This window comes from Heterodontus francisci, chromosome 17, assembly GCF_036365525.1.
Source record: "Heterodontus francisci isolate sHetFra1 chromosome 17, sHetFra1.hap1, whole genome shotgun sequence".
NCBI classification, from domain to species: Eukaryota; Metazoa; Chordata; class Chondrichthyes; order Heterodontiformes; family Heterodontidae; genus Heterodontus; species Heterodontus francisci.
This window is the reverse complement of record NC_090387.1, coordinates 55,398,280-55,411,414: the sequence shown is the minus strand read 5'-3', so window position 1 is coordinate 55,411,414 and position 13,135 is coordinate 55,398,280. Positions and strand designations below refer to the sequence as shown.

Below are 13,135 nucleotides of genomic sequence, written 5' to 3'. Positions count from 1 at the left end.
TCACATATACAAATAGTACATCACACTTGCCTTCAATTGGTTCAGACAACATTCATAAAAACACAAATCACAACTGAACAGACAGATTAAATCTAAAAATAAGCCAACAGCAAGCAGGTATGAAGATCATCAATGACAAAAATCAGCAATTATTTACTAATAAAGCGAGCAGGGAAAAAAGGGTGATATATGAAAAAATACTTAGGCTGAGCTCTACGAAAATAAAAAAAATGCTTTCATGCCCTTTAGCTAGATATCAACTCTGGCAAGTCTATTAATAATGCAGGACTCTTTCCATATCCATAACTTTTTTTTTCTCCTATCACTTTTCATCCATTTTGCTCAGACGCTTCAGTTCTCACTCTACATAAATGCAAGTTTGTTCTTTCTTTCGCTTTCACATCTTGATGGGGCAGACAGCCTTTTGGTAGGTTTATGAGGGGTGCTTCTGAGCTGCACCATGAAACTGATAGGAAGTTCCAGCCTGCAACATTCTCTCACCAACAACAACTAATCTCTAATTATCCTCACCTTGTGCTTACTTAAAAATGGTTAGTTTCTTAAGGGTGGCCTAAAGGGCCACTGACCCTTCTTCGGAGAACATATCGTACTTTAAATGGTATGTCACCTTCTGTCCTTATACAATAGCATATCATCTAACTTATTGTGAGCAACACCACAGGAGATCTGTTAATACAATTTATATTTATATCACATAGTTTTTTTTAATGTTTAATGATGTGTGTTAAGTTTGTTACCTTGAGCAAAAGGCACGTTAACATTTTTACACTTTTAACCACTAATGTACTGGAAAACGTTGCTAGTTACTTAAAAAAAAAAATATGATTTGCAGCTGTGCAAGATTCCTGTTGCTATAATGTAGCCTATTCTCTCACTCACCTTTATTAATGCCATGGGAAATTTGCTAGTCTATAAAAACAAGGCAATAACCCATCTTAGTTTGTTTTTAAGTTACAAGGTATGGAAGCAATTAGTAGAAATGTCAAGAAATTATGAATTCTTATGGAACAGGACATGGAAATGGAGCCGTTCAAAATATTATATTTTGTCACACAAGTCTTTTAAAAACACACAATACCCAAAATATTGCATGATAGTAATGCAAGTAGCCTACATCTGGGACATGTTTTTCTGATTGTTACATAAAGCTTCAATGATATTTTATACCCATAAATTAGCAGATTCTTCTCAATTCTGAAGCACTCTGTTCTTCCATATGCATGACATCGGTCATATGGCCTGCGTAGTTTGGGTCTATCCTCTCCATCACTCTCTGCTTCTGATAATTCCGCCAGCTCATCTTTAGCAGCATTGTAAGGTCTGGTTTGCTTTCTTACTCTTGGAGTGTCAATAACTAAGCTGTTCTGTACAGAGAATTATCAAAAAAGAAAGATTATTTTCTCTGCAGGGTATTCTGGAAGAAAACCTTGAATCTTACAGGTGTATCTTTTATACTGGAGCAAGAGGGTTTTGGTATCACAGTCACACAAAACATCAAGTATAACAGCAGCCAACGCAGCATCAGTGAGATTTGGCATTAGGAGTGAGCTTATCTAAGGAGGTAGTATCTCAGTGTTTTGTCTACAAACCAGCTTCAATATGACAAGCTAACCTTTTCAACTGTAAGCCTGCTGAACTGTCTTTACCTTGCTGATATATCAGCTGCAGTTTTGCATGGATGTATGCACAGACATAGAGAGGTCTGCTCCCCTTGTCTACATAGCAGGCCAACAGCACACTCGCAGCAATATATTTTAAGCACAAAACTGTTGAAAACTTATTCTTGGTATTGATAGCTTAAAATTTTCATTAAGTTCAATATTATTTTTCCTTTTAAATTGGATGAAATATTTATCTTTAAACCATAAAGAACAGATATTTGCTATCGATAACATCTCAACAGTATGTAGTGGATGTAAAAGATCCCATGGTACTATTTTGAAGACGACCATGGGACATAACCCCGTTGTGTTGGTCAACAATTATCCCTCAATCAACATCACTACAACAGATTATCTGGTCATTATCACACTGTTGTCTGTGGGACCCTGTTCTATCCACATTGCCTGATGTGTTTCCTACATCACAAATGACTACACTTCAACGGTACTTAAAGGCTGCAAAAAGCTTTGGGGATCCTGAGGTCATGAAGAGTGCTATATAAATGGTAGGTCTGTCTGTCTTTAGTGTAAGTGCTGGCTATATGTCAAAAATAATATAAATGAATAAAAACATGCAAACTTTTGGCGACAATTGAAAATCACACTATTTTGATGTAAGCACTTGCAGTGTTTTTTTTAAACAAAACAAGGTTCCCCTATTAGCAAATATACTGCCTTCCTTCACATACCAAGAATAGCAGGTGAACAACATAATATTGCTTATGTTTCAAAGCTAATAGAGCACATTAGTTTCTGTGGGACATATTTACATACAAAATCTCTTATCCCTTGGGCCTGTGAACATTCTTCTCTGTTACAGGAAATATTTCCATAGGATGCTTCCCTTATGGTCATGTTAGAAACATTCTGCTCCCTTTTTTTTTTATAGGGGAAATGAGTTAGGAGGTCTCACTTGTATACATGAATGACTTACCCTTCCATGTATGGCTTCAAGATCAATTTCTGCCTTCTTTGCCCATTTCTGCCAAAAGTTAGGATCATCCAAAGCAATGTCACTTCTGTTGCCTGATGCAACAAAACTTGCCTGAAATAGTTAAATAAATTCTTGAAAAAATGTGATATACTACTCAAAAACCATTGTAAAAGAAATTAATCTAAACATTGATCACTATAAATGTCATCTTTGAACCTCTCTCACAAAAGGTTAAGTTATGGTCCTAACTCCTGAAGGAAAGAGTACCTACAGAGTTCATAGATCAATTATAAACATTTTTCACAGAAAACATGAATTCCATTCAGTAAAAATGGAATTTGACCTAATCATGAGAAACCAATGGGCCTAACAGGAGCTTTAATTCTAGCAGAATACCATCCTAAAGCAAAAATAAGGAAAAGGTCTGTATCTTAGATGTTCAAGCTTTATCCCTTTGTGGGCCATATGTCAATACTGCAATTGAGATACACAATAGTAAGTTAATGGAGAACTTCATTGAAGACGTTAATTTCTTCACACGCATTAAAAGGTGCTAAAACTACACTAGAGCAGTCTACTTTTCCTCAATAGCAAATCTTGTAACATTTTGTGATGAATTTATTGTTAACTACTGACCAACCCTTAAACTCATATTGCAAAAATTTTACAGAAAACACCTCTAACCCTGTCAAGCTCAGTGAGCAAGCAGCTGCTTTTAAATCATTAGGCCTGCAAAATTCAAACAGATCAAAACAGCATTCTAAGAAATATGAATGCATAAAAGCAAACACACAAACGGAAACAGAATAACCGGGATTTCAGAGGCAAGATTGTTCAGGCTCATGGGCACAGGCACACAGACTGTGGTTTAAACACAATCGAGTTGAAGCACTTCCATAATTCATGATATTTTTTAAATATAGAGTTCAATGCCTACTGACATTTTACAAATTAGATTAGATTATAGTAATTTAGAGTTTTAAAAAGACAACAGATGAATGGCAGTTATAAATATATAATAAAACATTGGAAACTTACATATGTCTACTCATTAAAAATCCTCCATCAGTGCTCACTTAATATCCACAAAGCCTTAGCTGCACTGTTGTCACTCATTTCACCTTTTCCCATTGTGAATATAATTTATGCAATTACAGAATGACAACTTTATACTTTCCATTATTAATGTCGATTAGAGTAATTTATATTATAATTGAAATTACCCATTAAAAGCTGGTCATTGGGAGAACAGGTAGCGAGAAAGAGATAGCGAGCGCAGGGGATGGCGAGAGCACGCACGTCTGGGGTGGGGTGGGGTGGGGAGGAGCACGGTGGGAGGAGGAGGGGGAGAATGGACGGGGGAGGAGGGAGTGAGGTAGATCGAGCATGGGCATGCGGGGGGCAGAAAAGAGAGGGGTAGACTGAGCAGAGAAACGCAGGATAGGTAAGAGACTGTATTTGCTGACTTACTGCGTATGATGCCATATGCAGCTCAACTAGCAACAGAAAAAAATCTAAGCAAAGGACGTACTTTTTTAATATAAATTCTAGGGAAAGTACCTTTTTCATATACTTTCCAATGTCAAGTTTATGGGATTTCATGAACAAGGTATGTAACCGTAGCATTTCAATGTGACAGTCATAAATGCAAGAAAAAGTTCCATTTGATTTTTTTTAGCCAAACTGATTGCAAGAAATATGAAAACCTGAGCTGTTTGCCATTCATTTACCGGACATTCAGAATACACGCCGAAATACGAAGGATAATTGTGGTCATCCCTCATAAAACTATCACTTAATTAAGCCTTGTCTTTAGAACCAGTTGTTGATACCAACACCACAACCCTGCCTGAAGTCAGTTTTCTTTTCACAGTAGCCTTTTCCCAGATACAATGTGACAGCAATGTAATTTTGTAGGTTTACATGGTCTGATACTCATTTAAGTTACCTTTGCAAACGTTGAACCTCTTCCTTCAGATTCAATAGTAATAGTTTTTGTGCGTCGCATGAGAATCTGATCAATGTCCTCCTCACAAAATTTAGAACCCTCATCTTCTTCGTCCATGATTGCACCATAAGCACCTCTGCGAAGCAGGTCTTCAATTTCTTTCTTGGACATTTGCTGCATCTACACAATTACAGATTTAAAGAAGATTTACTTTCTTGGAATCGTCAATTTTTAAAAAAATGTCTTCAACAACAGGTACGGATGGTCATCCTGAGATCTCCCAAAATGTAAACATTTTTAAAAGTTAGCTATGTGATTAACCATCAAATTGTATGTACTAAGCTCAAGCATAGAGATCTGATCTACTGGTATTACACAGATCTATGGTCTGGTTATTCATAACGTTACGGTTAAGTGAGGAGGGGTTGAAGGGGTTCCCTCTTTTCCCTCTCCTTGTTTGACCACAACAGGTTTAATTCTTTTTTAAAGTGGATGTACTGGCCAATTCTGTAGGGGTTTGATTACTTACTTGCTATGTTCAGAACAAGAACCAATTGGACAGGTTTTCTTGAGTTTAACAAAGAAAGAGATTAACTTTATTGTACCTAAACCGAACTCATGCAAATAATAAACTACGCGCCAACTTTCACACACACACAAATAGGTTACAGAGTGGGGAAACGTAGATTGGTTGAGTTAGAGTCCATAGAAAAAAAAACAGCATACAGTCTGTAGCATTGGGTGATTCGGCTGGCTTCTAGCTGAATTCGGTGGTCCTGAGGTTTTTAGTTTAAAGAGATAGATGACTGGTTCGGTGAGTCTCTTGGAGACAGCTGTTGAGAGTGCTTCTATTTTTTTTGTAAAATATGTTTTTAAGGACTTATAGTTGAATTACAGACATTGATTCATCTGGAAACTTGAAGAGATGCTGAACTTTGTGTTTCTTTTTTTTTTAAAAAGAGGTCACCAGAAGGCTTCCTGGACTTGGTTTGTAAACAAGCCCTTACTGGAAGGCACCTGTTTTCAGCTAAAACACCAACAGGAAGCTTGTTGTTTTGACTTGGAGAAGATGTTTACAGAGAAGTGACAGGTCAAGATTTATAGGGGCCAGAAGGCTTGATTTTTGCAACATTTAGCTTTGCTTTGGACAATGAGTTGGAGGATAAACTGCTTGGAAGACAGATTTAAATATACGTTATGGCCCGTAGAGAAGTGGAACTAGAATAAATATTGCACTCCTCCCGCCTCGGTCGTAACACAGCGGTGTGGATGAGTTCCTCAAATGGGGATTCTGATTGTAGCCAGAGTGGTCAGTCAACAAGCAGTGTTCGAAGCTTGTAAGCTGAAATGGAGAAAAAGAGGGATCCCCCACTTGGGTCTGCACATGTCAGAGTCCAGATGCTTCTCCTCTGCTGCAGAGAAACACAAGCTTAAAAACTACAGATGGGGAGGGACTTGTCACATGACTGTCACTCAGTGATTCAAACATAGCAGTTAGCAGTATTATTTCTTCTTGCTAAAAAGAACAGGTAGTTCCCTAATATTCCTGGATCTTGGTTCTTGCTGGGGACTGAGTAGACATTTCGTCTCCTTCCTCACAAGCCTTGCAACATAGGATAGTGTTGCAAATTTGGTGGCTATCATAAGCTGCCAGCAAAGTCATCACTTTTATATCTGTTCTTTAAATTTTGTCAAAAAATATAAATTCAGATCGTCAGTGGATTAATGAAAATTATAATTCAAAAAAGCAAGTTGGTGTGGCAGTAAATAGTCTTTTCACAGATGTAAAAAAGAGAATATGCCATGTTCATATTAGAATGGATGTATTAGTCGAGAACTATTTTCAAGCTGGAATACTTTTCTTAATCATTTTTCACTGCAGTTGTTAAATCACTCGAGAGCTTTTGTTGAGAGTTAGCCAAATTCAGTACATAGTTCCGTGCAAGGAAAGCCCAAATAAGCAGTGACAGGTTAACAAATTACAAGTGATCCTCCTTTGTGAATGCTTAGGAGTCCATTTGGTTTGCCTCAAGACTCCTTGAGCTTTACCAGAGAGTAATTGAGATGTACAAACTATATTTGTTCCCCTGACCTGGACTCCTCCTCTTGTTCATTCATATACTGCCCCTTAACCATATCATCTGCAGGCACTGGGTCATCTTATGGATCTAAGACAAGCTGTCTAACAATATAGAGACTGTGGAAGGCCTAGGGGGTGGTATACAGGTAGAGTTGGATGCTGTCGGCATATTTATGGAAGCCTGTGGATGATGAGCCGCAGCTTCCTCCATCTAAACATTGGGAAGATCGAAGACATCTTCTTCAGCACCCACCACAAACTCCATACCTTTGTCACCGATTCCATCTTTCGCCTTGGCCAGTGTCTCTGGTTGAACCAGACTGTTTTCAATTTCACCATTCTATTCAACAGCAAACTGAGTTCACTCCCCATATCATAACAAATATGGTCTACGTCACTTCCACTTCCATAACATCCCCCACCTGTACCTCTGCAGTCAATGAAACTGCCTTTGACACCTCTAGACTTGACTATACCAATGCTCTCCTGGTTGGACTCCCATTGTCCACTCTCTTTGATGACTTACGTTGACTCTTAGACCTCAACACTCACCTTTTTGTTTAAGTCCCTTTATGGCCTCACCATCCTCTACCTTTATAACTTCTGCCAGTCCTGCATTGCACCCCCACTGAATTGTTCCTCTAAATGACATCTTGTGCATCCCCATCCCTTAGCCATACATTCAGGTCCCTAGATCCAAGCGGTCAAATTCCCACCTCAAACCCCATATGCTCCCTCTCCTCTTTAAAACCCTAGGTTTCTCACTCCCAATCAGTATTCAGCAACCTCACCCAGAAATGGGTGTGTTTGTACATCTGGCACCATCAGGGCTGAGCTCTGTAGTGATGATGGAACAGCCAGCCGAAGTTCACCATCAAGGCCCTCAGGTGAATTACCAGTGAGCTGGGCACAGTTTCAGCAGCTGTCCCGCACCCATGGAGCTGTATCTGAGGAAGGAGGCAATGCTTTTTGAGGGTGGAAAATGAAAGAGAAAATTGGGGGCAAAAAGAAAGAATTTTAATTTTATAAAACAAGTTTAATACATGGGACCAGCCAGATGGAATGCATCCTGATGGTCCTGTAGATTATGTTTCAATGGAACAGCTAGGGGGAAAAAAACACCTTTAATCAAATGGACACTAATAGAAAAACAACAGAACAGTTTTAGCTTAATTGGAAAATTATTTTTAATACTATTGCAATTCACAGAATAAAAGATGAACAGTAAAAGCTAAACAATTTCTCAAACTCAAAATATACGTGTGCCTGAATTTAACATGGAATCGTTTGTTCACCTGCATTTTGTAAATGACATATAATTGTTAACAGACAAGTGGGAAAGAGAAATCATGTGGCATTATTGCTGTATGCTGCTACTTGTTTTGAGCACATTAGATTTATTTTTCCAGAATATAGCTGATGTATTGTCTCATTAACCTGACCAGTTACTATGCTGTAAATAACTTAGGACATTATGTAACATTTTGAATATGTGATTAAAATCAATATTTTCATTACATACCCCACCGACACTGTTTTCTCGTCCATTCATACTCTGCAGCACAGCTTTGTCGAGACCCAGCTTCAGACTGGCCTTGTCAAACATCTCCCGTTCATATGAGTTCCGCGTTATGAGCCTGTAAACTTTCACAGCTTTGTTCTGACCAATCCTGTGACATCGAGCTTGAGCCTTCAAAAAAAAAGCCATATACTAGTCTTACTGTACACTACAAATTTTAAACATTAATCTATAAAATGAGGAATTGAACACATTTTATTGCATCAATATGCCACATGCCTATTTCACTGCAATGGTCTAAAATGGGACAAATTCACTGAAGACTTCCAAGGGATGTAATATTGTTATACAGAATTGCTCAAAAAAGCAAAAGCCTATTTTTAAACTTTATACTGCTTTTGCTTTGCATGGCTCTAAAGACACAAAATTCTTCTGATAATTTCACCCAAGTGGCCTATTTTTACATATGATCTTAGACAGTTATTTGACTGGGAGAGCTAGTATAGCCAAGCCCAATCTGGTCTTCACCAACATCAACACATACAGACATGCAACATAGGACAGTGGCACCAGTGGGGTAACCTTTGCTGATTTTCCCCTTCCTAAACAAAGATTTAAAAAGCTGACTATGCATCTTAAATCGTGAAATTTCTGCTCCTTCTCACACTCTCAAAGGAGTTTAATTTAGGTTGACATCATCTTAGCGTTACTGGTTACATAATCTGTTCAATTCAAGCCTTATCCAGTGTAGTATGACAGAAAGAGCGCGGAACAAGATAATTTTGACAAGATTTAAACCACTATGCCACAGCACTCTATGAGCAGGTTGGGGCGGGATGTCGTGAGAAATGCATGGGTTGGGATTGCATAAACTTGGCTTGCTATTCCTGGGGTTTAGAAGGTTGAGCAGTGATGTCAAGATGCTTAAAATGACTAAGTTAATTGATAGGGTAAAAACAGAGAAACCATTTCTTCTGGTGGCAAATCCAAAACATGACAATCTTAAAATTAGAGCTAGATTATTAAGTAATGAAGTCAGGAAGCACTTATTCATACAAAGGGTGCTGGAAATCTGGAACACCCTCCCCCAAAAGCTTTTGGATCCTCGATTAATTGCAATTTTCCAGACTGAGATAGACAGATTTTTGTTAGGCAAGGGTATCTAGGGATATAGAGCAAAGATGGGTAAAATGGAATTGAGATACAGATCAGCCTTGATTTGACTAAATGGCAGAACAGGTTTGAGGGGCTGCATGACCTACTCCTGAAACCTACAATTTCAATTAAAGCCTGTTGGGATTCAAGTGCCTCCATACCTTCTTGGGATGTGCATCGCTAAGACCTTGAATGCCGAGTCAGCTGCATCTGGAATGAGTTGGCTGTTTGTTTTCAGCTACCTCCTCCCAGTGTTGGCTGACCAGGTGTTTTAGGGAAGGGGGTTCAGTTCTGTAAATTGTGCGCTTCCACTTCCTGACACTTTGCAGAAGGATTTGCAACCTGGCAAAATGTCTTTTCTCATTCTGACACTCCATTCTTTCATTAAATCTCTTGCTTTGTCTTCCCAGTGCTGTTTCAGTGTTCAATTGTCTCCTAATTCCAATACACAGTTCAATAAGGAACCAAATGCTTCTCCCATTTCACTAAGTTGGTGACATAGACTATAGACTGAAAACAGCAAAGCCATGAGTAAACCAAGAGGTTTTACTGCCTCACAAAACTATGACCGTTTACGAGTTAGAGCATCAACAATATATATAGGTGATAGTGTTTTTACAGACAGCAATTCCGCGCAGTTCTTTGGCCTCCATGTCTCGAGAGACAATGGGTAAGCGCCTGGAGGTGGTCAGTAGTTTGTGAAGCAGCGCCTGGAGTGGCTATAAAGGCCAATTCTAGAGTGACAGACTCTTCCACAGGTGCTGCAGATAAAATTGGTTGTCGGGGCTATTACACAGTTGGCTCTCTCCTTGCGCTTCTGTCTTTTTTCCTGCCAACTGCTAAGACTCTTCGACTCGCCACGCTTGAGCCCCGCCTTTATGGTTGCCCGCCAGCACTGCCGATCGCTAGCAACTGACTCCCACGACTTGTGATCAATGTCACAGGACTTCATGTCGCGTTTGCAGACGTCTTTAAAGCGGAGACATGGACGGCCGGTGGGTCTGATACCAGTGACGAGCTCGCTGTACAATGTGTCCTTGGGGATCCTGCCATCTTCCATGCAGCTCACATGGCCAAGCCATCTCAGGCGCCACTGGCTCAGTAGGGTGTATATGCTGGGGATGTTGGCCGCCTCGAGGACTTCTGTGTTGGAGATACGGTCCTGCCACTTGATGCAAAGGATTCTCCGGAGGCAGCAAAGATGGAATGAATTGAGACGTCGTTCTTGGCAGACGTACGTTGTCCAGGCCTCGCTGCCGTAGAGCAAGGTACCGAGGACAAAGGCTTGATACACTTGGACTTTTGTGTTCTGTGTCAGTGCGCCATTTTCCCACACCCTCTTGGCCTGTCTGGACAGAGCAGAGGAAGCCTTTCCCATGCGCTTGTTTAATTCTGCATCGAGAGACAGGTTACTGGTGATAGTTGAGCCTAGGTAGGTGAACTCTTGAACCACTTCCAGAGCGTGGTCGCCGATATTGATGGATGGGACATTTCTGACGTCCTGTCCCATGATGTTCGTTTTCTTGAGGCTGATGGTTAGGCCAAATTCATTGCAGGCAGCCGCAAACCTGTTGATGATTCTCTGCAGACACTCTTCGGTGTGAGATGTTAATGCAGCATCATCAGCAAAGAGGAGTTCTTTCCAGTACTGGATACTTAATTCCAGCTGCTATGGACTATAAAACTGGATAGTGGAAATAAATATTTATCCCATTATTTGGACAAAAGTAGTTTCTTTTTTTTTTAAAGTGGAGTGTTTAGTTGTTTTTGTTGGAATATACCACTGATAAACTTTCCCCTAATTCTATTTCATAATGATTTTATATAACTAGGCAAGAAAAAGTTCACTTTCTTTTATAAACTAACAAAATATATCCATGTCTATTTCCTCTACTGGTGCCTAATTACCAAACTCTACTCAGTCTTTATCCAAAATTCATTTTTTTTTTAATTACCTGAAGGTCGTTCTGTGGATTCCAGTCTGAATCAAAAATGATACAAGTATCTGCTGCAGTTAGATTGATGCCTAAACCACCAGCTCTTGTGCACAGTAGAAACACAAAGCGATCAGAGTCAGGCTTGCTGAATCGGTCAATTGCTGCCTGTCGCAAATTTCCCCTAACTCTTCCATCAATACGCTCATATGGGTACCTGTAAATAAAATGATACATACAATAAAAATTATTAATATGGTTTTCACTTGGTTCTGGATAAAGATCCTTCTCCCAAACCTTCCCGTATTTGATTTCTGTCACTGCAAAACTTCACATTGCACTGCCTTTGGTCTCATTATATCTAAAGTAGTAAACAATTATTCAAGATGTGAAATTGACTGCAACAAAACCATTGCAAAAGTTGTCAAGAGGAGTACCAATAATTTAAAACAGATACAAATCACATATATTTCATAGTTGCCCAAAATCTTCAAGCAAGTCCAATGACCAACAGCACAAACAGTGCTTTCATCATAAACCTCCCAACAAGAAGTTGAACCTCACAATGTCTCTGTGCCATGAACCCAAGAGGGCTGACTGCAAGGCAGGCAAAACTGAGTCCAAGCTTATACTATGTATTTCTGTAATCAGCCAACCAAGAGTTTTGAGGAACTGACAAATCGGGACTTGTTTGTTGATTTTCCTTCTTTCCCACCCAGTAAATTGCTTATAGCCTTTGCTTGGTACCTTCAGAACTGACAACATGATATTTTTGGAATCTTCTGTTGTTAAACTAAAGGCACTATTTGACACCATGTTATGATGGTAGAGTGCTGCAAAGACACGGTATCCAGTTCTTGGGTGACAAAAAGCAGACATCTGCACATAAACACTCAAATATGTATAGCATTCAGGCCATGCCTCAATACCTACGAAATCTCAATTGTTCAAAGAAAATTAATGCAACAATTCTTTTTTTTAATATAAAACATTAGAAACATGCTGCATTTAATATTGGAGACAAACTAGTAGTTGCATAGCTACAGTTGGGTTCCCAACTAGGCAGTACCCATTTGCAGTCATGGTTCAGTTGGCAACACTTTACCACAGTGCCAGAAGCTTGTGGGTTTAAGTCCCACTTAAGCAGAAAATTTAGGTTGGCACTCCAGTGCAGTACTGAGGGTACTCTCAGGCAGATGTAAAAGATCCCACGGCACTAATTTAAAGGACCGCAGGGGAGCAATGTTCCCTCTAATTTCTACTTGCTATGCACGGCTGGCTTGGTGCACGGCTTAAAACATGGCTGCACATGCGCACATCTTAAAGGGAAACTTGCTTGCGTGCAGACTGTTTGTTCCCTACATGGCATGCTCTCGACTGGCCATGCACCCACACAGCTTAGAGGGAACATTGGAGGGGAGCTCTCCCCAGTGTTCAGGCCAGTATTTATTCCTCACCCAACACCTAACAGACGATCTGGTCATTATCGCACTGCTGTTTGTGGGACTTTGCGATGCCCAATTGGCGGCGCGCTTCTTACATTACAACAGTGACTGCGCTTCAAAAAAGTACATCATTGGTTGTAAAACACTTTGAAACATAGACATGGTGAAAGGCACTATATAAATGCAATTCTTCCTTTGTCTTTTACACTGGCTGGCCCTTGCCTGGGAGAAAGCCCTGTATATGTCTGGAGAGGGGGTGACATTGGTAAATTTAAAAAGTGCCCAAAAGGTCTGGGAATAATAAATATCCTGAGGACTTCTTAAATTCAGTTTAACACAGCAGTGGAGCTGTTCCCTGTTTCACGAAGGTTCACATCATTTCTTTATGTAGTGAAATAGTGTCCAATCGCAAATTTATGCTGCAATTTTACTAATATG

The 13,135-nt window shown here is 39.6% G+C and overlaps 1 protein-coding gene across 9 annotated transcripts in view; it reads right to left on the bottom strand.

Annotated features, from left to right (window-relative positions):
* chd9 (chromodomain helicase DNA binding protein 9) overlaps positions 1 to 13,135 on the bottom strand; it is a 287,584-nt gene that overhangs the window by 64,802 nt on the left and 209,647 nt on the right. For all 9 annotated transcript variants that reach the window (XM_068049443.1, XM_068049450.1, XM_068049447.1 and 6 more), the window contains 5 exons: positions 11,274 to 11,469; positions 8,167 to 8,334; positions 4,565 to 4,744; positions 2,617 to 2,727; positions 1,189 to 1,385 (listed from right to left, as the gene is read on the bottom strand). In XM_068049443.1, coding sequence (XP_067905544.1) covers positions 1,189 to 1,385; positions 2,617 to 2,727; positions 4,565 to 4,744; positions 8,167 to 8,334; positions 11,274 to 11,469 — 852 coding nt within the window. The remainder of the gene's footprint in view (positions 1 to 1,188; positions 1,386 to 2,616; positions 2,728 to 4,564; positions 4,745 to 8,166; positions 8,335 to 11,273; positions 11,470 to 13,135) is intronic.